Here is a 24,345-nt window from a genome sequence, read left to right on the forward strand (position 1 = left end):
CTATACTCTAATATTCGACATAAAAGCAGATCTGTACATAGGGTTTTCACCAGTTTTCTCTCTGATGTTCACAGACTGAGGATGCATACATGTGGATAAATTAAAATGAAGCAACTTATTCAATAAAAACTCACGACTGATGTTACGATCATTGTTGGTACCCGTAGATTTTATGTGTAGGATTCACCAACGTTTAGTTATTTTGACTCTGACTCCAGTTAAGATCAAGTTTAACGAGTGGTTTAACGAGTGCATTTACAGCTTCATTTTCCTTTTACACATTTCATTCCATCACACTTTCTTCATTAAACCGTTAAAAAAAAACACAACTTTTTTTTTTTTTATTAGTGATCATTAACAAGACATTGTGGATGGAAAAACAGCAAAAACAACACATAAACAAAGGGAAAATCAAACAAATAAACCAAAAACAACAATGATACTAGATACTAATGTTAGTGTTTTCTCTGTAAGATTTAAAAGTTTAGCTTCAGCAGGAAGAGAAAAGACAAATGAGTGACAGGTTTGGTTTGCACTTCCACTGGCGGCGGTCCGCACCGCTCCGTACTCCCGCTGGTATTCTCTGTCTGGGTACTCATCCTCCATCAGCTGGAAAACAGATGAATGTAGTCAGATTACAGACAGAAGGCTGCGTCTGTATCTGCCTGTGTGTGAACGCTACTGTCAGTCAGCCTTACTGTGATCAGCCTCATTTATTCGGTTCCATCTCCACACTCTTCACACTCACACACATTCTTCCTCCTCCTCGTACCTGCTGCACTGAACTGGGAATGGCACACGGATACAAGTGGGATCGGTGCATTTGTATCAGATATCTTTTACGAGTACGAGTACGAGTACACACACTGAGTATCGGAGCCGATGCATCCCTAATAACAACATCATATTACAATGAAAAAGATAAAAAAACCCATAAACTTAATCAAACTCAACCTGAACCTGGTGGATTCTGTTAAACCAGCTGAGAGTCTGCTGGTTCCGTCTCCGTCTTCCTAAACCGGTTCCGTTCTGAGCCTGTCTCACAGAACTGGTGCATGCTGGGAGTATTTTTCCTCAGGTCATCGTCCTCTCTGACCTTGTCTCCGCTCCAGACACTTGACGTCCGTCCACCGTGGTCCAATTAACCCTGACCTTCCTCCTCATTTCCATTCAGACGCTTATCTTCCCTCGGCTCCTTCTTTCGTTCAGACACTTTTTATCTCGACGCTTTAATTTTCTCTCTCGTCTCCTTTAAACGAGCCTGGTTCTGCTTTATTTTCACTTTTGTCCTTTAAACTCACATGGTCATTTTTACAGAGCAGACATCTTCATCACGTCAGCTTCATTTCTGATCTTATCCTGCGGGGGGGGGGGGGGGTCGTCTTTCTGCTCTGAATTTTAATAAAATCCACTCATGTGCCTGTGATAAAAGCAGGAACACACTTCAGAGCTGAGTCATCCTTCTGTTGGCCATTACAATTAAAGAAGAATTACCTGAAAATGCATGTTATTGTCATTGATGTAATTCTTTTATGATTTTTTTCTGCTAAAATTTGGCAAAAGTGCAGGACCTACATATTCCAGCCAAGGTTCTAATACACAGGTGTCAAACATGCGTCCCAAGGCCCAAATCCGGCCCGCCAAAGGGTCCAGTCTGGCCCTGGGATGAATTTATGAAATGTAGAAATAAGATATGAACAATCCTTTTAGTTCAGGTTCCACATTCAGACCAGTATGATCTCCAGTGGGCAGGACCAGTGAAATACTATCAGAATAACAGAGAAATAATGACAACTCCACATTTTTCTCTTTGTAAATGTAAATATTTTTATGTATTTACACTAAAACAAAGTGTAATTTTGCAAAAAATGTGAATAACCTGAACAAATATGAACAACCTGAAATGTCTTGAGAAGTACAAGTTTAACAAGACTGTTTATTACTAAATGTTTTGTGTGTTTGTAGATCCACTGTGATCTGTAAGTTCTAACGTACATGTGGAAATGAGAAACTGAGGCAGGATATTGTTAAAATTACACAGATTTTTTCAGTTTGTTCATGTGATTCACATCTTTTGAAAGGATAGTTTGTAGATGTAAACCCTTTCATAATGTAAATTTACTTTTTTTGCTCAAAAGCAGAGAAAAGTTTAGAGTTGACATTATTTATATATTGTTACGTTATTATTTTACTGGTCCGGCCCACTTCACATCAAATTTTGCTGAATGTGGAACTGAACTAAAATGAGTTTGACAGCCCTGTTCTAATAGTTTTGTATTTTTCATTTTAGTTTAGTTTTCTTTAGTTTGGACTTTTTTTTTCTCTAATTCAGTTCGTTTTAATTCCTTTTTAGAGCAGGTTTGCTAGTTTTTATTAGTTTTCGTTATTTTCTAAATGCTTAGTTTTAGTTTAGTTGTAGTTTAGTTTCAGTTTAGTTGTAGTTCAGTTGTAGTTCAGTTGTAGTTGTAGTTCAGTTGTAGTTTAGTTGTAGTTCAGTTGTAGTTCAGTTGTAGTTCAGTTGTAGTTGTAGTTCAGTTGTAGTTTAGTTGTAGTTCAGTTGTAGTTCAGTTGTAGTTCAGTGGTCTCTTTTCTCTTCTTCTCTGTGCTCCTATTCAAATCAATCCCAGACAGGACTCTGCTGCTTTAGTCTCCATGTTTCCAGGTAGAGTGGGGACCAGAAGACGACTGGAAACCACAAGTGAACACAAGTGACGGAGCAAAAAGTGTCGTATGGTGACAGCACAGAAAACTGAGAGAGACAAAGAAATCCATTGAACATCAATCTGACATTGACAAAGACCAAAACCAAGGGAATTTGATCCAGAATTTTTATCTTAGTTTTATAAACACACAATATAGTTTCAGTTAGTTATGTTTTTTTTTTCTTTTAATTCTAGTTTTTATTTATTCCAGTTAACAAAAATGTTTTTACAATTCTAGTTTTCGTCATTTCGTCAGTTCTCGTTAACGATAATAACCTTGGTTCACGGCTCAGAGGTTTTCCTGTCGTCTCTCCTCCAGCTGCAGAATCAGACGGAGCTGAAGGCGACCACGGCCGAGCGAGCCGCCTTCTTCCTGGACGCCGCCCTGACGGCAAGGAGGAGCAGCCGCACGCCCGACGACCAGGAGGCCCGAAGGAACGCCCACTTCCTGTTCACCCTTCACCTTTACCAGGAACGACAGGACAAGAGCAACAAGGCGGCAGGTCAGTGGGCGGGAACACCATTTTTATTAGTATTATTAGTATTAGTGTCAGTTATTTTATTATTAAACTATATACAGAATATATATTGCACATATTATATTATTCTAACGTATTTATTTATTGTTATTTATTATTACTTTATTGTTTATTTCTGCTAATACAAACTAATGTGCAACAGATTTTTTCACTACTGTTCTTATTTTAGTTCATGTTATTATTTTCTTGTAATTCTTGTATCTGTACGTTCAGTTGAGCTGACGCTAGTTTTCTTAATTTCCCGATGGCACTTCCCAAAAGAAGAGTAAAGTTCTATCTAATCTAGTCTAATTTAGTCTAGTTTAATATAATCTAGTTTAACCTAATTTAATCCAAAACACTCATTGACAGTCAATAACATTTAGACTCAACACAGTTTATTTATGCAATGTTTCAAGGTTGATTTCTGAAACTCAGATCAATGGTCATCTGTGTTACAGACTAGGCTAAATCTGTTAGACTGGACTGAATCTGTTGGACTAGACTAAATCTGTTAGACTGGACTGAATCTGTTGGACTGGACTGAATCTGTTAGACTAGACTAAATCTGTTAGGCTGGACTGAATCTGTTGGACTGGACTGAATCTGTTAGACTGGACTGAATCTGTTGGACTGGACTGAATCTGTTGGACTGGACTGAATCTGTTAGACTAGACTAAATCTGTTAGACTGGACTGAATCTGTTGGACTGGACTGAATCTGTTGGACTGGACTGAATCTGTTAGACTGGACTGAATCTGTTGGACTGGACTGAATCTGTTGGACTGGACTGAATCTGTTGGACTGGACTGAATCTGTTAGACTGGACTGAATCTGTTGGACTGGACTGAATCTGTTAGACTGGACTGAATCTTAGCCCAGACTAAATCCTCTGTAAACTCGGTCCTTTCTTCAGGTGTCCATCTGATCAAACTCAGGCTTAACTAAACCATCAGCTGTTTTTTTTCTCATTAGCTTCATGTGCGTCTGTGTTCAATCAGCCTATTAACGGGTGGGGAGGCAGCGCTAACGCTAACGGCCCTGTCGTCGTGTCGCTGCGGTCGTTTCCACGGTTCTTATTAGTGTTTACTGCTGCAGCGTCGGCGTCGGCTGAGTGCATCTGCATGGATAAACAGGCCGCTGTCCTGCGGCGTTGACGCTCTCAGCTGATCTCAGCAGTTTGAGAATCCTGCTGATGGTTCACGTCGTCGTTTCTCTGAGTTAATGAAGTGTGGAGGCCGTTACACCGACCGCGCACCAAGCATCAGGACGTCGGGTTCACGTTGGAATCTGATTCCCGTCAGATCCTCAATGAACCCGTTTACGTCCACATTCAAACTCCAACACGTGGATGTCAGAGTCAGTTTAGTTCAGATCAGACTGTAAAGTAAGAACATCAAAATAATCACAACCCAAATGTTCCTGTTTTAGCGCAAAAATAACATTCAGTTATGAAAATATGTACATTTATAAGCTATCCAAACAAAAAAGACATGAATAACCTGAAAAAAAAGAAATTCCATAAGAAAACTCAGTGTAATTTTAACAGTATTTTACCTCAGTTGATCATTTCTGCATGTGCATCAGATCTACAGAGACATAAAACACGTAAGAGCAGGCAGAATATGGTTCAAACTACACTGAATTTTCTTTAGACATTTCATTTTGTGTATATTTGTTCAAGTTATTCACATTTTTTGTGAAAGGATAGTAAATGTAAACATTGTCGTGTAATTTTCCTTTTTTTTTGCATTTAAACAAAGATTAAAATTTGTAGTTGTTTGAAGTTGTGATGTTTTAGTGCCAAAAAATAACATTAAATTATGAAAATATTCACATTTTCAAACTGTCTTTTAACAATAAAATGTGAATAACCTGAAAAAAATGCGAAAATGCAATTTTAACAAGATAACTTATCATTTATATACGTACAAAACTTTTAATAACAGGCAGAATATTGTTCAAATTACACTAAATTTTCTGTTTACATTTCAGGTTGTTCATGTTTGTTCGGGTTACTCACATTTTATTGTGAAAGGATTGTTTTTAATGTAAATATTTTCATAATTTAGTGTTTTTTATTTGCACTAAAACAAAGATTAAAATTTGTAGTTAAAGTTGTGATGTTTTAGTGCAAAAAAATAACATTCAATTATGAAAATATTCACATTTTTAAAGTGTCTTTTAACAATAAAATGTGAATAACCTGAAAAAACAGCAAAAATGCAATTTTATCAAGATAACTTATCATTTATACATATATATATATATACACACACACACACACAAAACTTTTGATAACAGGCTGAATATTGTATACATATAGTTATATATACATATTTACGTAAATGATAAGTTCTCTTGTTAAAATTGCATTTTTGCTGTTTTTTCATAAATAAAATTTAAAAAAAAATTAAATTAAGTATTTTAATAATTTAATGTTTTTATTACTATAATGTCTTTTAATACTATTATTTATTCATATTATTCTTCTATTTTGCAGAGTTGTACACCCTAATTATATGAATAAAACACCAGTACTACAGAAATAAAAACTGAGCAAATATAAAATTACAAAAACTAAAAATAAGAAAATAGAATAAAAAATGTATAATTTTACAAATTAACATAAGAATAGAGCTGAGTAGAATAAAAAATAAAAATGGACCAAATATGAATAAATGCAAATTTACAGTATTAACAGTATGTGAGTGTATGTATATGTATGAACCAAGTCTATATAAAAATACAAACGCGTAATTATAATTTAATAAATATTGAATAAACATGGCATTGTTTTTGCAGAACAGAAGAACTGAGTCATTCAGTCCTGGTTCTGGTGGTTCTGGTTGGACTGGGTTCCAGTCTCTGATCCAACTGCTCTTCTGTCTGTAAACTAACCCGTCTGGTCTTTGACCCCGTCAGTGTCGGGCCGGAGCCGCCTCCACCTTCTGGACCTGGGCCCCTGCGAGACCGACATCAGCCGGACCCGGGAGGGCGGAGGGGGCCAGTGTCTGTCCCTGTCAGCGCTGGGCAACGTGGTCCTGGCCCTGGCCAACGGGGCTAAGCACGTCCCCTACAGGTGAGCCACAGGGGTCAGAGGTCACCCACCCACAGGGGTCAGAGGTCATCCACAGGATGAATGATTAATGGATGGATGGATTTTAACTTCAACTAAAGGAAAAACGGAACTAAACTTGTTCCATTTCCTTCAAATGAAGCTGAACATCTTCACTCCTAAAACCAAAGGTCCAGGCTGAAGTATCTGACCTTCAGGAAGTGCTCCTTAAATGGACCCTTCAGGTTCATCCACTCATCATTAAGTCCTGTTAATTACTTCAGCCTGTGTTTTGGACTGAACCCATCACCTGTCCATCAGAGGACCACAGTATCGGTTCTTCTTCTGTCAGGTTCAGGGGTTTCCGAACTCTAACCAGTCAGTTTGCGATGAAAGAAAAGCATTAGTGCAGGTTTGCGGTCGTCTCCAGAATCGCTGACGTAGCCCGGGTCTTGGTTTTGTTGTCGACTTAAACACAAAGGGTGGTAGAAAAGCTCAGATGTGAGGTTTAATATTCATTTTCTGAAGCGTGCCAGCATCCTCTGGAGTCTTTTCACAGTCTGACTTTTCCTTTCGTTCCTCGTGTAGTTCAAAGTGGGTCTTCATTAATGTGGGATCACAGAGGCCCAGGCTCTAATGACTGGGTGGGGGGATCCAGTGGGCTTCCTCTGCCCCTGTTCTTTTCGGATAACGAGGCCTGTCTTGATGTTTTATTCAGGGACAGTAAGCTCACCATGCTGCTCAGCCAGTCCCTGGGAAACATCAACTGCAGAACCACCGTCATCGCGCACGTGTCGGACTCACCGGCCAACTACATGGAGACGCTGACCACGGTCCAGCTGGCCTCACGCATCCACCGCATGAGGAAGAAGAAGGCCAAGGTAGGTCCACATGAGGAAGAAGGCCAAGGTAGGTCCACATGTACATGGACGTTAACAGAAGCTCCATCAGGAAGCACTGATGGGGGGAGATGAAACAGGAGTCTGGTGGAGCACCAGTTCTGCAGATCTGTGGGGAGTTTCTGTCACACCCCACAAAAAATAAATTAAAAAACATGGAAAAGTAATAGTTTAAAAAAAAAAAAAGGTTCAATTTTTCCAGAACTAAAACTCAACATCCACAGCAAAATCAGACAGAGTGGATCAGAAAGCACTCCATCACACAGGGATGGATGGATGGATGGATGATGAATGATGGATGGATGGATGATAGATGATGATGGATGGATGGACGGATGGATGGATGACAGATGAGTGGATGATAGATGGACAGATGATGGATGGATGATGGGTTTGTGGGTGGATGGATGGACGGACAGATAAAATAATTTCATATTATTATGTAGAAGAATCTGAAGTATTATCTGATCTAACCCTCTAACTGAACCATCAGTAAATGAAACTGTTTCCATGGGTTCATTAACTCCGAATTAAAGATGAAAAGTCTAAATGTGTGCGAGGCGTTCACTGACCTCCTGGGACTCTGTAAAACACAGTCCTCTATGACACCAGTGAGTGCGATCAGGTCTGATCAGCTGTGACTCAGGTTTGTCTTCCTTCATCTGACAGATAATCAATGACTGACAGGATGAAGGTCCGCCCTGGTCCCACTGGGTCCACGTTCATCCTCGTTAGACGCAGCGACACGTCCGATATTTATCTGATAGATTGAACAGTCCGATGGAAGTATGAGTTCAGAGCATAGTTCTGTCCTGGACACTGTGCACGTTTAACCCCTGACTGGATCTAAACGGTGCATTCGTGTGTAGTTCCATATGATCAAACACATGGTTATGAAGACAGTCACCCAGTGGTCAGTCTGAGGGTCAGTGCAGACCTTCGGTGGTCAGTCTGAGGGTCAGTGCAGACCTTCGGTGGTCAGTCTGAGGGTCAGTGAAGACCTTCAGTGGTCAGTCTGAGGGTCAGTGCAGACCCTCAGTGGTCAGTCTGAGGGCCAGTGCAGACCTTCGGTGGTCAGTCTGAGGGTCAGTGAAGACCTTCAGTGGTCAGTCTGAGGGTCAGTGCAGACCCTCAGTGGTCAGTCTGAGGGCCAGTGCAGACCTTCGGTGGTCAGTCTGAGGGTCAGTGCAGACCTTCAGTGGTCAGTCTGAGGGTCAGTGCAGACCTTCGGTGGTCTTAGTCCAGATCAAACTGAAGCAAGTTCAGCTTTATTGACCCTGGGTTTACACTTTATGGACAGTTCAGACACAAAAACCCTGTAAATAACCAGTCGTCTGTAGTGGTTCCACAGTGGAATGATAATATTTCCACTGATTTTATAAAGTGGATGGATGAGTGGATGGATGATTAATGGATGGATGGATGAAGTTTGGGTTCCTGCATTTTCTTTAAAGTTGGTAGAAGACTTTTGACGCCTTTCTACTACGTGGAACCGGCTCGACTGGACTCTGGTACCAGGTCCTATTCCAGGCCGTTTCCATTACAGGATACTACCAACTTTACAGTACCTGGTCGTCATAGCGATGTGGCATGTTACTTCCATGTTGTCTGCTCAGAGAGTCGCTGATCAAGGTTATTATCGTTAACAAAAACTACTGAAATGACCAAAACTAGAATTGAAAAAACATTTTCATTAACTGAAATAAATAAAAACTATAATTAAAAGAAAAAAAACGATAACTAACTGAAACTGTATTGCGTGTTTACAAAACTAACTAAAATGGATAAAAATTATGGATAAAATGCCCTTTGTCTTTGTCAACGCTGAATTGATACGAAAGCGATTTATTTCACTCAAGCAATTTTCTGTGCTGTCTCCATACGACACTTTTTGCTCCGTCACTTGTGTTCACTTGTGGTTTCCAGTCGTCTTCTGGTCCCCACTCTACCTGGAAACATGGAGACTAAAGCAGCAGAGTCCTGTCTGGGATTGATTTGAATAGGAGCACAGAGAAGAAGAGAAAAGAGACCACTGAACTACAACTGAACTACAACTGAACTACAACTAAACTACAACTGAACTACAACTAAACTACAACTGAACTACAGCTAAACTAAAACTGAACTACAACTGAACTACAACTAAACTAAAACTAAACTACAACTGAACTACAACTAAAATAAAACTAAACTACAACTGAACTACAACTGAACTACAACTGAACTACAACTAAACTACAACTAAACTACAACTGAACTACAACTGAACTACAACTAAACTACAACTGAACTACAACTGAACTACAACTAAACTAAAACTGAACTAAAACTGAACTACAACTGAACTACAACTAAACTAAAACTGAACTACAACTGAACTACAACTAAACTACAACTAAACTACAACTGAACTACAACTGAACTAAAACTGAACTACAACTAAACTACAACTGAACTACAACTGAACTAAAACTGAACTACAACTGAACTAAAACTGAACTACAACTAAACTACAACTAAACTACAACTGAACTACAACTGAACTAAAACTGAACTACAACTGAACTACAACTAAACTACGACTGAACTACAACTGAACTACAACTAAGCATTTAGAAAAAAATGAAAACTAATAAAAACTATCCAACCTGCTGTAAAAACAAATTAAAACGAACTGAAATAGAGAAAAAAAAAAGTCAAAACTAATTAAAACTATAATGAAAAATCCAAAACTATTAGAACCTTGTTGCTGATAAACTTGTTCGTTGCCTGTTGTCTCGTCAAGCTCATGCTGAATTTTTACGTCGGCCACCGAAGACTGAACCTCTTGGACCGACCATGGTGTAGTTTTACAGACTGTCATCGTGTGGATTCACCTACCGACATACTTACCATAAACTTCCGCATCTGTTTTTTTTGTGAAAGGGCGGGTCACACAGACAACTCTGACCAATCAGTGGTCTGCAGTGTTTACACGTCACCTTTTAGTATCTGGTCCCCAGTCTGGAAACCTCAGCGGAGGTGATACCAAAAAACTAGTACTGGGTACCAGATTCCAGGTCCTTTTTTGTAATGGAAAGGCAAAAAGGCCGAGTCGAGTTGAGCTGGTACCATGTAGTGGAAACGCGGCATTTGATAGATGTTTGTGGAGTTTGGAGGTCCATCCACAGGAGAGGTTTACGTTTTTCAATAAAAGTTACATATTTGGGCACCATTTTTGACTACTTGTATTATCATATATGTGTCCAAAAATGTAAAAAATCACCTGGGAGTTCACCAAACCCCCTGAAGTGCACCAGGAAGAATGGCAACAGTTAGATCTTGGAAACCACTGATCTCCACATGAATCTCCACATGGTTCCTAAATTGACTTTGATGCTGTTCTTTATCCTTATGATGCGAACCTTAAATCTGCAGGAAATGGAAGTACTCAAGTATCTCAAATGTACTGTGAAGTTTTTCCTCTATGTCCTGATGTAAATTCTCCTTTTCCTCTCGTCTCAGTACGCCTCCAGCTCGTCTGGCGGGGAGAGTTCCTGTGAAGAGGGTCCGTCGCATCGACCTCCCCACCTCCGGCCCTTCCACCCTCGGACGATAGCCCTGGACCCGGACACCCCCCTGCTGCTCTCCAGTGATCCAGACTACTCCTCCAGTAGCGAACACTCCTGCGACACGGTTATCTACGTCGGACCCGGAGGAATCGCCATCTCAGACCGAGAACTGAGCGACAACGAGGGGCCGCCTTCCTTTGTGCCAATCATCCCCTCCCTGAACAAAAAGCGGGCCAAAGAGGCTCCCAGGCCCGATGGCGACCACTTTAAGTGTAACACGTTTGCAGAACTACAGGAAAGACTGGATTACATCGATGGAAGCGAGGGTCCAGCCACATTTGGCGCAGAGGCCAAAACTGGACAAGGTGTTAGGACTGGACCCAACAAAACCACAGAGGCAACCTCTCCACCAAATCCAGATAAGACCTCATCGCAGAGGCCTACAGAAAGCACAAACCAACCTGATCAGGAACACAAGCTTCCCTCAGCCTGCGTCATCATGGACAAACGGACCAGTGCAGATGGAGAGAAACTTTTAGCCCCCCCTTTACAGCCATGTGCGGTTAAACCTCCTGGACCTCCTTCCCAGAACCCAGAGCCTGTGGTATGGGAGAAAGTCTACCTCAGAGGAGGCATACCCAAACCCTCTGCGTCACCATCCTTACCCAGAACATTTAGGGCTGAATCTCAGGGTGGGGTGGCCACTGGCAGAACCCCCCCGGTAGGTATGAGTCAACAAGCTCCAAGGCAACAACCAGACATGGAAAGGACTCCTCAAACAAATGCTCCTCAGACTGCGATGTTCGGGCGATGCCTCAACAGGGAATTCCTGAGGACCACCGTCACCCTGCAGCAGCCCGTGGAACTGAACGGGGAGGACGAGCTCGTGTTCACCGTCGTGGAGGAGCTTCCTCACGGACTCCTCCCAGACAACGGTCGGCCCTCCAACATCCTCAGCTTCAACAGAGACTGCTCTCTGCAGACCTTCTCCTCCAGATCCCGCCCTGTTAGCATCATCAGCAGTATTAACGACGAGTACGATGCTTACACGGCCCAACACAGAGCCGAAGGGAGCGGCTCTGATCTCTCTCACCGTGGCAACGAACTGTCATGGGAAAGTGAAGCTGCTGCAGATTCAGCTGAAAGTGAAACAAGAAAAGTTTATTTGAGGAGCAAAAACAAATCAACAGAGGTGACATCAGCACTGACCTCACCTGGTGTTTTTCACAGAGAGTCAGTTTTGCAGAAGAGTTCATTGAATGACAGCGGAGTTGGTTTCTCAGAACTGGACAGTGATCCCAGTACTCCCAACAAACCTTCTTTTACCAAGTGCCCTCCTTTCCTTGACTCAACCAAAGCCTCGCTGAAAACCTCCAGGGTCAGAGCCAGTTCTTCAGACTCAGCACAAATCCCACATCACATCTCTCATTCCAGTCTTCCCAGGAAAAACAAGCCTACCTCATCCGCCACAGTGGGCTGCAGCAGACTGGAAGGTAGGCATGATGATGCTTTGCTTCAAGGAAGCAGTTACTCTGATCCTAGAGAGGTCGAGGGTCTCTCTGCTGCCAAACCATCCAGAAGTGGCACGAACGGGAATTCTTCCAAGAGACCCGGCGGGAACAGTAACAGTGTACCTCGTCCACCGAAGGCGCACGTGTCGTCTTCGGCTCAGAGAGTGGTAGACGGCTGTGAGAAGTCCAGCAGCCGGAGAGGAGACACACTTATCAAACTACCACGACTCACCCGAGGAGCCACCACTCTGGGAACATTTTCATCTGAATCTAAATGGGCTCATGAAGGAGCTGCAGCAACAAGCACCCTGAGGTTTTCCTCTTTAGGGAAAAAATCTAACGGGCATAAAAGCAGCATCATCTCCAAGTCTGGCTCCGGAAACATCTCCCTGTCAAGCCAAGAGCAAAAGGCAAGAACTGCACTTTCTCCAAGTGCCTTAAAAACAAGTAGTGATGTTGGAAAGTCTTCTCTTCCAAAAGCATTGACCTCAGAGGAAGAATTCACCACCAGGCTTAGAGCAGATTCTTTCAGCCACAGGACATCGAGCTTAAAAATCGATCATTCAGCCAGAACGTCATCAAGCTTGAAGATGCGAGGAGCCAAAGCAGATTCCTCTAGGTATTTTGGTAGTCTGATGTCTCTGGAGAGGTGCGACAGTCCACCGTCTGTCGGGTCCAAGCTCGGGCTCTCCTTGGAGAACAGCGGTGCTTGTTTGGCAGGTAACAGTAGGTCCAACAGATCAGTGCCCAGACTTGGGGTTCCAGCATCTACTTCCACATCTTCCACTTCCCATGTTCCTCCCAGTCTTTTTGCAAGTACAAGCAAACTTGTACAGCTCAAAGGCAGCAGCAGCAGCATGAGAGCAGCAGGTTCTGGTGGGTTGAAGGTCCGAACGCTGTCTACTAGCAGTTCAAAGAGCCTGAGCTCCTCCTCAAAGCCTCCTGATATGATGACTGGACGCATGGCCAACCTACCTCCAACCAGCAGGTCCCCAGCTCGGTCCACTGCAGGAACCAAGCCCGGAAGAGGCACCATCATGGGCACAAAGCAGGCCGTCAGCCGGGCAGCCAACAGCCGGGTTAGCGAGCTCGCTGCCGGTAGCCAACGGAAGATGCTCAACAGGGAACCGATCGGAAACACAGGTACCGACAGTGGGACAAGCAGCATCATCGGGTCATCAACCAACACCGCCCTGCCATCACCTTACAGTAAAATTACCGCCCCTCGGAGGCCTCAGCGCTACAGCAGCGGCCACGGCAGCGACAACAGCAGTATTCTGAGTGGTGAACTGCCGCCTGCCATGGGACGCACCGCCCTGTTTTACCACAGCGGGGGCAGCAGCGGCTACGAGAGCATGATCCGGGACAGCGAGACCACCGGCAGCACCTCGTCGGCACACGATTCCATGAGTGAGAGCGGAGCGTCAACGTCCAACAGGGGAAGAGTGTCCAAGTCACCGAAGAAGAGAGGAAACGGTGAGTTGGTTTGTGTTTTACAGATGTGTAAATAGAAGTGATGTGCGAATAGAACTTGTGCATAAAAATTTTTACCAAATGAAAAAACAACAATTTCATCAAAACTCTCGTTTTTCGGTTCAAAGTTTTTGTACTGGAAAGAGGAGGTTTTTCGGGCGTAGCGCAAATGGTATATCACACAAAACTGCACTGGAAAGGCCTTTCTCTGCAACTACAGTCAGGTGAATTAAAAAAAAAAAACGGATGTTGACGAATGTTACAACAAGAGAAGAGTTTTAAAAGAAACGTGTCGGTATGTGTGGACACACCAGGAGACGAATCATTTTTTAATTTAGTAGGAGATAGAGGGGTAATATATGGTAATAATGAATACATCTGTAAATAAACACCATATGTACGTTCGTCAACATGTTTATGGAATGACTTCTGGTGTCATCTAACGATAATAAATAAACAAATCATCACATTTGTGATTCCATGGAAAAACCGACATTACGCACTTCTGTTTTTTTCAACATTTAGTAAATATCGGTAAAGTTTTGCGCAGATGTTTGATGGGAAAAAGACTAATGATTAACCCTTAAAGAACCAAACATCCACAGTCAACCAACCTGTTGAGCTACTAATCCTGTCAATCTGTGTCAGTAATTGGTGTCAAATACAGTTCTTCATCTTTTCATGGTCATCAGATATGACCATATTTGGACGTTCAGAGGCTCCGTAGTTACCATGGAAACACCGTCATCTTCTCCAACATTGATTCCCCAGTCAAACCCATGGAGTTGGATCAATGACAGTGGATGGACACACTGGGTTTATACAGATGTAAAATAAAATTATAAAAAAAAAATGACAAAATAAGCATTGTGGAAAAAATAAGTAAAAAAGTTACTAAAAGGAAGTAAAAAAAGAATAAAAGAGGCAACACAATTAACAAAAACAGCCAAAGTGATCAATAAAATGAACAAAAATGAATAATAAATCAACCAAATAATAAGTAATTGAACAAACTCAGGTTGTAGATGTTGGTTTCTGTTCAGTTAAAGGGCTCATATTTATGTAAACCCACTTTTATTTGTCTGTGGTTCATTTATTTGTGTATTTGTATTTACTTATTTAGTTCCAGGACAGTGTGTGTTGGCATTAGTTACAAAGAACCAGATGCATGCACCAGATTTAGCAGAGAAGCTCATTTCCATCTGTTGTCCTGGACAAACGACTGACATGATAAAACATCACTTAGATTAAAAAGTCCTGATATAGTGGAAGAAAACTGTTAAACAGGACAGATACAGAAAAGTCTGCTCAGACTGAACGGTTCCAGTTAAATACAGAAAACTGGGCTGACGTTCTAAAAACACACTGACTGTCCGAGAGCAAGAATAAGATATAAAAGAAAGAACGAGAAGGAGAGAAAAAAAAACTCGAAAAGCACTTGGAGAGCATAGACCTCCACCAAGGCAGATCAGCCCCCCATCACCAAACTTAGTATTAAGTAGTAGTAGTAGTAGTAGTAGTATTAAGTAGTAGTAGTAGTAGTAGTAGTAGTATTAAGTAGTAGTAGTAGTAGTAGTAGTATTAAGTAGTAGTAGTAGTAGTAGTAGTAGTATTAAGTAGTAGTAGTAGTAGTAGTAGTATTAAGTAGTAGTAGTAGTAGTAGTAGTAGTATTAAGTAGTAGTAGTAGTAGTAGTATTAAGTAGTAGTAGTAGTAGTAGTATTAAGTAGTAGTAGTAGTAGTAGTAGTAGTATTAAGTAGTAGTAGTAGTAGTAGTAGTATTAAGTAGTAGTAGTAGTAGTAGTAGTATTAAGTAGTAGTAGTAGTAGTAGTATTAAGTAGTAGTAGTATTAAGTAGTAGTAGTAGTAGTAGTAGTAGTATTAAGTAGTAGTAGTAGTAGTAGTAGTATTAAGTAGTAGTAGTAGTATTAAGTAGTAGTAGTAGTAGTAGTAGTAGCAGTAGTAGTAGGTATCAACATTTCCTGAAAATTTCATCCAAATCTGTCCATAACTTTTTGAGTTATCTTGCTAACAGACAAAAAAACAGACAAACCAACCCTGATGAAAACATAACCTCCACTCTTCCTTGGCGAAAGTAAACAGACTAAAATACAGTTTTCATCGACTAAAACAGAACTAAAATGTCATCAGGTTTCGTCGACTAAAACCAGACGAAAACAGTTGTGTATAATTCGGACTAAAATACGACTAAAACACTCAGAGTTTTAGTCAACTAAAACTAGACAAAAAATATGAAGGTGACTCAAACTAACACAGACTGAACTGACAGTTTAGACTCAAACTACAGTCAACCCTCTGGTATCCAGGTGTGCCTTTTAGGCACACTTTGTACTTCGTGTTAAATAACTTCATATTATTTTTCACAATTTAAATAAGGTTAGAATTCAAAAGTTGTTCATTTGTGCATGATCTTTAAAATTCTGTCCACCAACTAAAATTTGCACATTATAAATAAAAGAAAATGACCAGACTAGCATCTGTCTGCCAGGTGTGCCTAAAACGCACTATTTCTAACATTAGAACCTGTTTTTGATCCAAAGCCTTTAAGGCATAAATCCTGCTTTTACTGAGATCTGGGCTTCATGTGAGAGGGGAGGGGCTAAATTAATTTATTGACGTTGTTAATGTTGCTGTTAATCATTGACATATGCCAGGATGCAAAAATCAAATAATATGTAATCTAATTTTTATGTAGTATTTTGAAAAAAAAACAACATATTTTGTGTTTTTTGCATCAAAAAATGTAGTGACATCATGATGAAAAGAGATCATTTAAAGGGTTAAAAAAAATCTAAAATGAATGATTATTTGATCTGTATGATTAGGGCTGACCTGAATTTACAAAAATAAAACTAAATTAGAGCAGAAAAATAAATCCATATATAATATTTAACAGTTTGGTTTATAGGTGTGCTATTTTGGCACACTTAGTGACAGATGCTAGTATTTTTGAACATTTGACCTAACGCCACTTGGGCGTTAGGTCAAGTGGAGGAGTTTAAGTATCTCGGGGTCTTGTTCACGAGTGAGGGAAGGATGGAGCGTGAGATTGACAGACGGATCGGTGCAGCGTCTGCAGTGATGCAGTCGCTGTACCGGTCGGTTGTGGTAAAGAAGGAGCTGAGCCGAGAGGCGAAGCTCTCGATTTACCGGTCAATCTACGTTCCTACCCTCACCTATGGTCATGAGCTTTGGGTCATGACCGAAAGGACCAGATCCCGGATACAAGCGGTCGAAATGAGTTTCCTCCGTCGGGTGGCTGGGCGCACCCTTAGGGATAGGGTGAGGAGCTCAGTCACCAGGGAGGAGCTCGGAGTAGAGCCGCTGCTCCTCCGCGTCGAGAGGGGCCAGCTGAGGTGGCTCGGGCATCTGTTTCGGATGCCTCCTGGACGCCTCCCTGGGGAGGTGTTCCGGGCATGTCCCACCGGGAGGAGACCTCGGGGAAGACCCAGGACACGTTGGAGAGACTATGTCTGTGGGCTGGCCTGGGAACGCCTCGGGATCCCCCCGGAAGAGCTGGAGGAGGTGTCTGGGGAGAGGGAAGTCTGGGCATCCCTGCTTAGACTGTTACCCCCGCGACCCGGCCCCGGATAAGCGGAAGAGAATGGATGGATGGATGGATTTGACCTAACGCCAAAAATAATAATGCAAATTAACCAGTGTTACTGTTAATCACTGACATATGCCAGGATGAAAAAATCGAATAATATGTGATCCACTTTTTATGTTGTATACGGCAAAAAAATTAATTTTGTGTTTTTTTCATCCAAAAAAATGGTTTGTTTCCATTACAAACACGGCATTTAAAGGGTTAAAAAATGTGACAGTTATTGAGTATTTGGTATTTTTATTTATGGCTGAAGTTGATGAAATAGAAAAAAGTGTAAAAGAATTAACAACAAACTGTATGAAAAAATTTTTGTCATTATTCCACAAGTGTGTGAAAAAGGCACACTTGGTGCTTAGTAAGGGGCTTGGAGGACGGGGTACCAGAGGGATACAACAGGTTGAAAAAACAAACACAACACTCGTGTGAACTGTTTTTCCCCAGTTGTGTGTATTGTCCAGATCAGTGGCGGTAGATGAGTGTAGACATGTTTGGATCTCACATTGGACACATTCACCGGTGGGCGTGGTCTCCTGTGGGCGTGGTCTCTCCTGGAGCGTCCACTAGCATTAGCATCTTTATGGCTTTTTATTGTTTGAGTGTGTGATGATGGGATGGAAGGTTCAGCCCAGTACGATCCCAGCTCCTCCACCATCCATCAGTGCAGAATTGATCACCGTGTGCGGCGGGGGTGATGGCTTCTGGCGGCGGATTGTGATTGGCGTCTGTGGTTGGTCGGTCAGCGTCAGGTGGAGCGTCCTGATGCATATGGAAACGGCACTGGTGTGATCCGGCTGCCGTCAGTCTGCAGATCTGGGCTGGTTTGAGCCTCATGAATATTTCATGGAGCCGGTGTACAAATCCAAGTCCAATTATCACCCACACCCCCACTCCACAGCACTACAAACGCCCCCGCCCCCCCACACCCCCACTCCACAGCACTACAAACGCCCCCGCCCCCCCACACCCCCACTCCACAGCACTACAAACCCACTCAAACCCCCACCCCACCCCCCCACCATCTCCACAGACTGTTCCCATCATCACCCACAGCTCCTGCCTCCATGTTTACTCTCATATTTTATCCCACACCGTCTCCCTGGCAGCGAAGTCCATCCCATAAAAAACTCAGCGGTGACGGTGACGGTGTTCAAATGGATGTGGACGCAGAACGGCCAAACTGATGAACGTAAACCTACCACACAGATGAGGCTAATTAGAAATAATGAGCCGCACAATTGAATGTTTTAGTGAAGTCAGTGCTCAGCGACATCTCAAACACGTGTCACATGACCATCCGATCACGCCAACGCAGGAACTGTCACATTATGGGATGCATTTATGAACACTGTCGTTGACGTCACTTTCATCCTGTTGGCTCGGATTTGTTTCTTTTTTTTTGTGTCTTTTGTGATGTTTGCATCTCGCATCCCTTTTATCATATTTTCATCGTGTTACGTGTTTTTTGTCATTTTCATTTTATCTCCTCGTTTACATCATTTTTCTCTTGTTTCTTTTACATAATTTTCTTCTTCTCAGTCTTTTATGTCCTTTTTTTGTTGTGTCTTATATTTTCATTGTGTTACATATTTTGTCATTTTCATTCTTTCTTTGACATAATTTTTTTGCATATTTTACTATATTTTACATTTACATTGTTACATTTATGTTATTTGTCGCCTCATTTACATAATTTTTTTAATCATCTTTTACATAATTTTCGTCTTCTCAATGTTCTCGTCGTTTGTGTTTTTTATGTCTTTTACTGTATTTTAATCCTGTTACATAATTTGTCATTTCATTTTATTTCCTCGTTTACATCACTTTTCTCTTGAGTCTTACGTAATTTTCTTAATGTTGTTTTTCCTTTGTTACATATTTTACTATATTTTAATCCTGTTACATTTTTAATTTTTTCATTTTGTTTCCTTGTTTACATAATTTTTGCCTTGTTCCGTTTTTTACATTTATTTATTTCTTCCCAGTTTTACGAAGTTGTTATTTTGTGCTATATACATGAAATTTGATTCATTGATTTACATATTTTTTGTCATTTTCGTTTTTGTTTCCTTGTTCACATCATTTTTCTTTTGCTTCTTTTACATAATTTTCTACTTCTCTGCCTTTTACGTTGTTTTTGTTTTTTACATCGTTTATTATACGTTAATCCTGTTACATTTTATGTCATTTTCATTTTTGTTTCCACCTTAACATTTTTTCTTTGTGTCTTCTCCATGATTTATTTCTTCTCAGTTTTAAATTATTTTTGTTTCATTGTGTTTTATTTGTTTTCCTTTCCTGTTCTTATTTCTCGGTAAATCAAAGCTACATTAATTCAGGGTTTTTTTCTCTATATGATGTGAATGTCTTCGTGTTTTTCGTAGCCGTCTCTTATTTTTGTGATTTCCTCTAAAGCCACTTGGTGTTTTGACTTCAGGTTTCTTGCGGCGCCGATTGATCCCGGCGCCGCTTCCGGACCCGTCCACCCTGGGCCTGAGGGTGGGGGGGCAGTGGGTGGACCGGCCCCCCCTGGGCGGGACCCTGAAGGAGCCCTTCGAGATAAAGGTGTACGAGATCGACGACGTGGAGCGCGTGCAGAGGAGGAGGCAGGCGGCGGAGGCGGAGGTCAGTGGACGCCATCTGTTCACACGGATGCACAGAATATCAAACACATTTAAAAAAACATATAAAGGAATATGAATGTAGAAGCATGAGCACGTCCATGAAGTAGAGAGTGTTCTGGTCAGAGGGTGGCGCTGTGGGCTGCAGTTTATGAGACCAAAATAAAATAATAAAATAAGTGAAAAGAAAAACAGTGTGTGTAAATAAATGGATTATACTGTCCATAGATTTCCAAGATTATCCACCCTGTCCACAGGTCGGACACAGTGTCGGCTGCTGGTCTTTCAGACAGAGGAAGCTCATTGTCCACTTACATTAAAAAAATGGTCCAGTTCTTCAAACATAAATTCGTCCTCCGTTCCTTTTTCAGAAAATGCTCAGTGACCTTAACGAACCAGCTAAACTAGAAAACGCTGAAATTCTGTTAAATTGAACCCAGTTAGTCCAGTGCTTGTGTTTTCTTCCAGGTCAGTAAATGAACAGTTCATTTGGTTTCTGTGATTCCACAGCAGAATGTGTGACGTATTAAACTGAACTGTGTCAGTGAAGGAGCAGATCTGAAAACAGCTGTCAATCAAACTGGACTCAGCCTTTGGACCCATCCTCCAATCAGCACGCGGAAGCCTGGCGTCCAGCCCGGCCGAGCTCTGCCCACAGCTCCGTTCACCCCCCGAGACGCTGGGTGTCCGGGGGCGGGACAACCTCATGTCATGTGTCCAGTGCTGGTCCAGTTTGTAGTGGTTTTTCCAGCAGTTCCACTCAGTCCCATTGAAGTGCATGGACGCTGAGCGTCTACGGACAAATGCACTGAGCAGAGATGGAATGAACAGACACGGGAACGGAGGAGAAGTGAACAACATCCAGTCCACTGATCTGGGATCAAACTGATTCTGAACCAACTGGTCTGAGAGATGAACGTGTTCCAACACATTTGGAGTCAATGAAATGAAAACAACTGAACAGATTTGAGCATTTAATTTTCGGAATTTGAGGGGAAGCTGAGCTTCCACTGCAGTCTGACAGAAAACACCACAGGTTGGACATCTATGGACAGTATTATCCACGGCGTCCATACTGTCCATAGATGTCCAACCTGGGGACAGTCCTCGTCTCCGTCCTCAGTGTCTGTTGCTCAAACTCGTCCTCTAGTCGTCCATGTCTCCGTTGACCTTCTGTCAGATTCACTCTGTTCTATCTGGTTCTGATTGGACGGAGGTCTGAGGGGACAGATCGGACCTGAACGCCGTCGTCTCTGGGCTAACGGGTCGTTAACCTTCAGCTGCGACTGTTGAAGAAAAGACATGAACTGATGTTTGAAGGGTGTTTCAGAGTTGTGTCCCTACTGTCGTCTTTTCCTGTCTGTCCTGTATCTGCTGGACTCAGTGTTTTTTCTGCTTCTGTCTCTGCAGCCGTTCCATGACGTTGAAAAGGTGAGTTTATTTTTTCATGTGGTTTGTCCTGTCTGTCCAACGTCTGTCCAACGTCCACGTCTCAACAGAATGAAAACCACGGCATCAACATCAGTGTCATTTTAGTCCCAGTCCTTTATCATCATATTAAAGGGTTTTTCATTCATTTCTGTGTTCGTCCTTTTAACACAAATGTTGCCATATTTTGTTTATGATATATTTTTTTGTATCATATTCGAGGGCGTTTTTGGCAACTTTTTGCTCATGACAAAAATAAATTTTACCAGTAACATTTTAAAAATATAGAACATTTCATTCCTAAAACATGTTTGGTGATGTATTTTGGATGTATTATTGGTAATCATGTAAGAAAAAAATGATAAGTATTTGTTTAAATATTCCATTCATAGTCTGTATCCAGTCGTTAGTTGTAGGTGGTTCTAATCTGCACCATTTTTTTGGTAATAGCCTTTTTACAGGCAGCTAATGGTATTTTAACCCTTTCATGCATGAATTATGAGACCCTTAATCAAGATTGTTTTCCTGTTTTTATTCCTCTTTAGGCATGAAAAAAACATGCCTAAAGAAAATGTTTTTATGAAGCTAGTTTTCGTGGAGCTGCAAAACTCTGCTCAGCTGGACACCATGTGTTTAATTTTTGAAGCAAATAAACATGTATTTACTGATATATTGTGTGAAAACTATGAAATAAAAACATTTTTAATGCTTATTATAGGTAATTCATTTATCAGACGGGGTAGTTTGTTTACCTGCTTTACCAGTTTGTCTGATAAAGGAATTACCTACAATAATTCTATGTGGAAGACAGTATGAACCTTTAGCAGACATTTATAATGCTACTAATCTGAAGTTTTCTCACATTTTTACACTCTAATACCAGTCATTTCTCACTTCATGGACATAATATGTAAAAAAACCAACAACAGTTAAAACAAACTGTTAATTACAGACTAATAAAAATAACAAGCAATTGATTTACACTTAAACATGTTACTCTAGATCAGGTTTATCTAGAACAGTACAGTTCCAGTACTGGTCTGAATGTCAGTGTATTATTATTATGGGATGGTGCATTAGTGTCCACTGTGTTAGCTGATCTGGAACTAAAACAACTAAACCCATGAATATACAAGAGAACAGCTGCACAAGAACTGTCCACTGGAGTGACCACTGGAGTGACCACTGTGCATGAAAGGGTTAAAGTCTGTGAAAAGGTTCGTTAAACATCTGTGTTATTTATGCAATAAATTATGTACATTTTTCAAATCAGATTTTATATATTTTATGTTTTTTGTCCGTTTGTGTTTTTATAATAGGTTAAAGTGAAAAAATAATAGACAGATGATCTAGATGAAGTTGTGCTGAAAAAACAGATCCAAACATGGGTATAGTAAACATTTGTTTCTATAGTATATAAAGGCCAAACCAAAAGGACTGAAAAACAGACAGAATAGACTCAGACCACTAAGGGTTAAAGATGGCGGCCATATTGAACAGGGTAAAAAAACCAAACCAAAGCCTTCTCCATTGGCTGCAGTGGGATGATCCTCCACCAGGGGGCAGAAAACAGTTTAAGGTTTATAAGGAAAGTATTGATTGTATTGATCAGATAAAGGTGTCAGAACCTGGTGTAGCACATGTGATACAGATGGTTTTAAAGGAACACTGGACATTTCCCATCATGCATCATTACCAGTGAATGTGAGTCAGCTGTTGAAAGTATCTGTGTCTGTGATCGTCCAATCAGGGATCAGCTGTTTCACTGAACGAACCAATGAGCATTTTCCTTTATGTGGATTAAAAATATGAGTCATAAATGTGGGCGTGGTCAGTTTTTCAGTGTTTCCCGTCCTCGTTTGCCTTAAACACCTGTAATTAAAGGGTGCTGATCCACTGGTCACCTGGTCACCTGATCCTGTCTGTCCCTGATCCGCTCAGATTAACGCTCAGACCTGCAGATTAGCGCACATGCTAATTTTATCTGCAGCTCAGTCCTAATTAAATACAGCGGTGGAGGCGGAGCCTAAACACAGAGGCTCTGCAGGTCTAAAGGACGGCACATTCAGGTGGACTCTGGTGGGTCCAGGTGGACTGTAGTGGACTCTGGTGGATTCAGGTGGGTTCAGGTGGACTCTGGTGGACTCAGGTTGGTTCAGGTGGACTCTGGTGGGTTCAGGTGGACTCTGGTGGACTGTAGTGGATCTGACCTTGTCCCTCTGTGGTCTTGGGGGGTCTGCAGGGCCTGCTGTACTTTAACGCCCGCCTCAGGATGTTGGAGAAGCGTCAGCAGCAGATCAGAGAACTGACCAATGAGCAGCAGAGGCTGAAGGCGGAGCTAGAGGACGCCAAGACCAGACTGATGCTGGACCCCCGAAAGTGGACCGGAGAGTGTGAGTACTGACCCTGAACGCACCACGGACAACACGAGTACTGACCCTGAACGCACCACAGATAATAGGAGTACTGACCCTGAACGCACCACGGATAACACGAGTACTGACCCTGAACACACCACAGGTAATACGAGTACTGACCCTGAACACACCACGGACAATACGAGTACTGACCCTGAACATACCACAGATAATATGAGTACTGACCCTGAACACACCACAGGTAATGTTAGTACTGACCCTGAACACACCACAGACAATACGAGTACTGACCCTGAACATACCACGGACAATACGAGTACTGACTCTGAACACACCACAGATAATATGAGTACTGACCCTGAACACACCACAGGTAATGTTAGTACTGACCCTGAACACACCACGGACAACACGAGTACTGACCCTGAACGCACCACAGATAATAGGAGTACTGACCCTGAACGCACCACGGACAACACGAGTACTGACCCTGAACACACCACAGGTAATACGAGTACTGACCCTGAACACACCACGGACAATACGAGTACTGACCCTGAACATACCACGGACAATACG

General features: G+C 41.7%; 1 protein-coding gene across 1 annotated transcript in view; it reads left to right on the forward strand.

Annotated features, from left to right (window-relative positions):
- LOC115414894 (kinesin-like protein KIF26A) overlaps positions 1-24,345 on the forward strand; it is a 56,463-nt gene that overhangs the window by 29,938 nt on the left and 2,180 nt on the right. The window contains 7 exon segments of the mRNA XM_030128254.1: positions 3,022-3,205; positions 6,146-6,302; positions 6,997-7,159; positions 10,682-13,715; positions 19,777-19,964; positions 21,371-21,391; positions 23,631-23,781. Coding sequence (XP_029984114.1) covers positions 3,022-3,205; positions 6,146-6,302; positions 6,997-7,159; positions 10,682-13,715; positions 19,777-19,964; positions 21,371-21,391; positions 23,631-23,781 — 3,898 coding nt within the window.

Source organism: Sphaeramia orbicularis, chromosome 24 (assembly GCF_902148855.1).
Source record: "Sphaeramia orbicularis chromosome 24, fSphaOr1.1, whole genome shotgun sequence".
NCBI lineage: Eukaryota > Metazoa > Chordata > Actinopteri > Kurtiformes > Apogonidae > Sphaeramia > Sphaeramia orbicularis.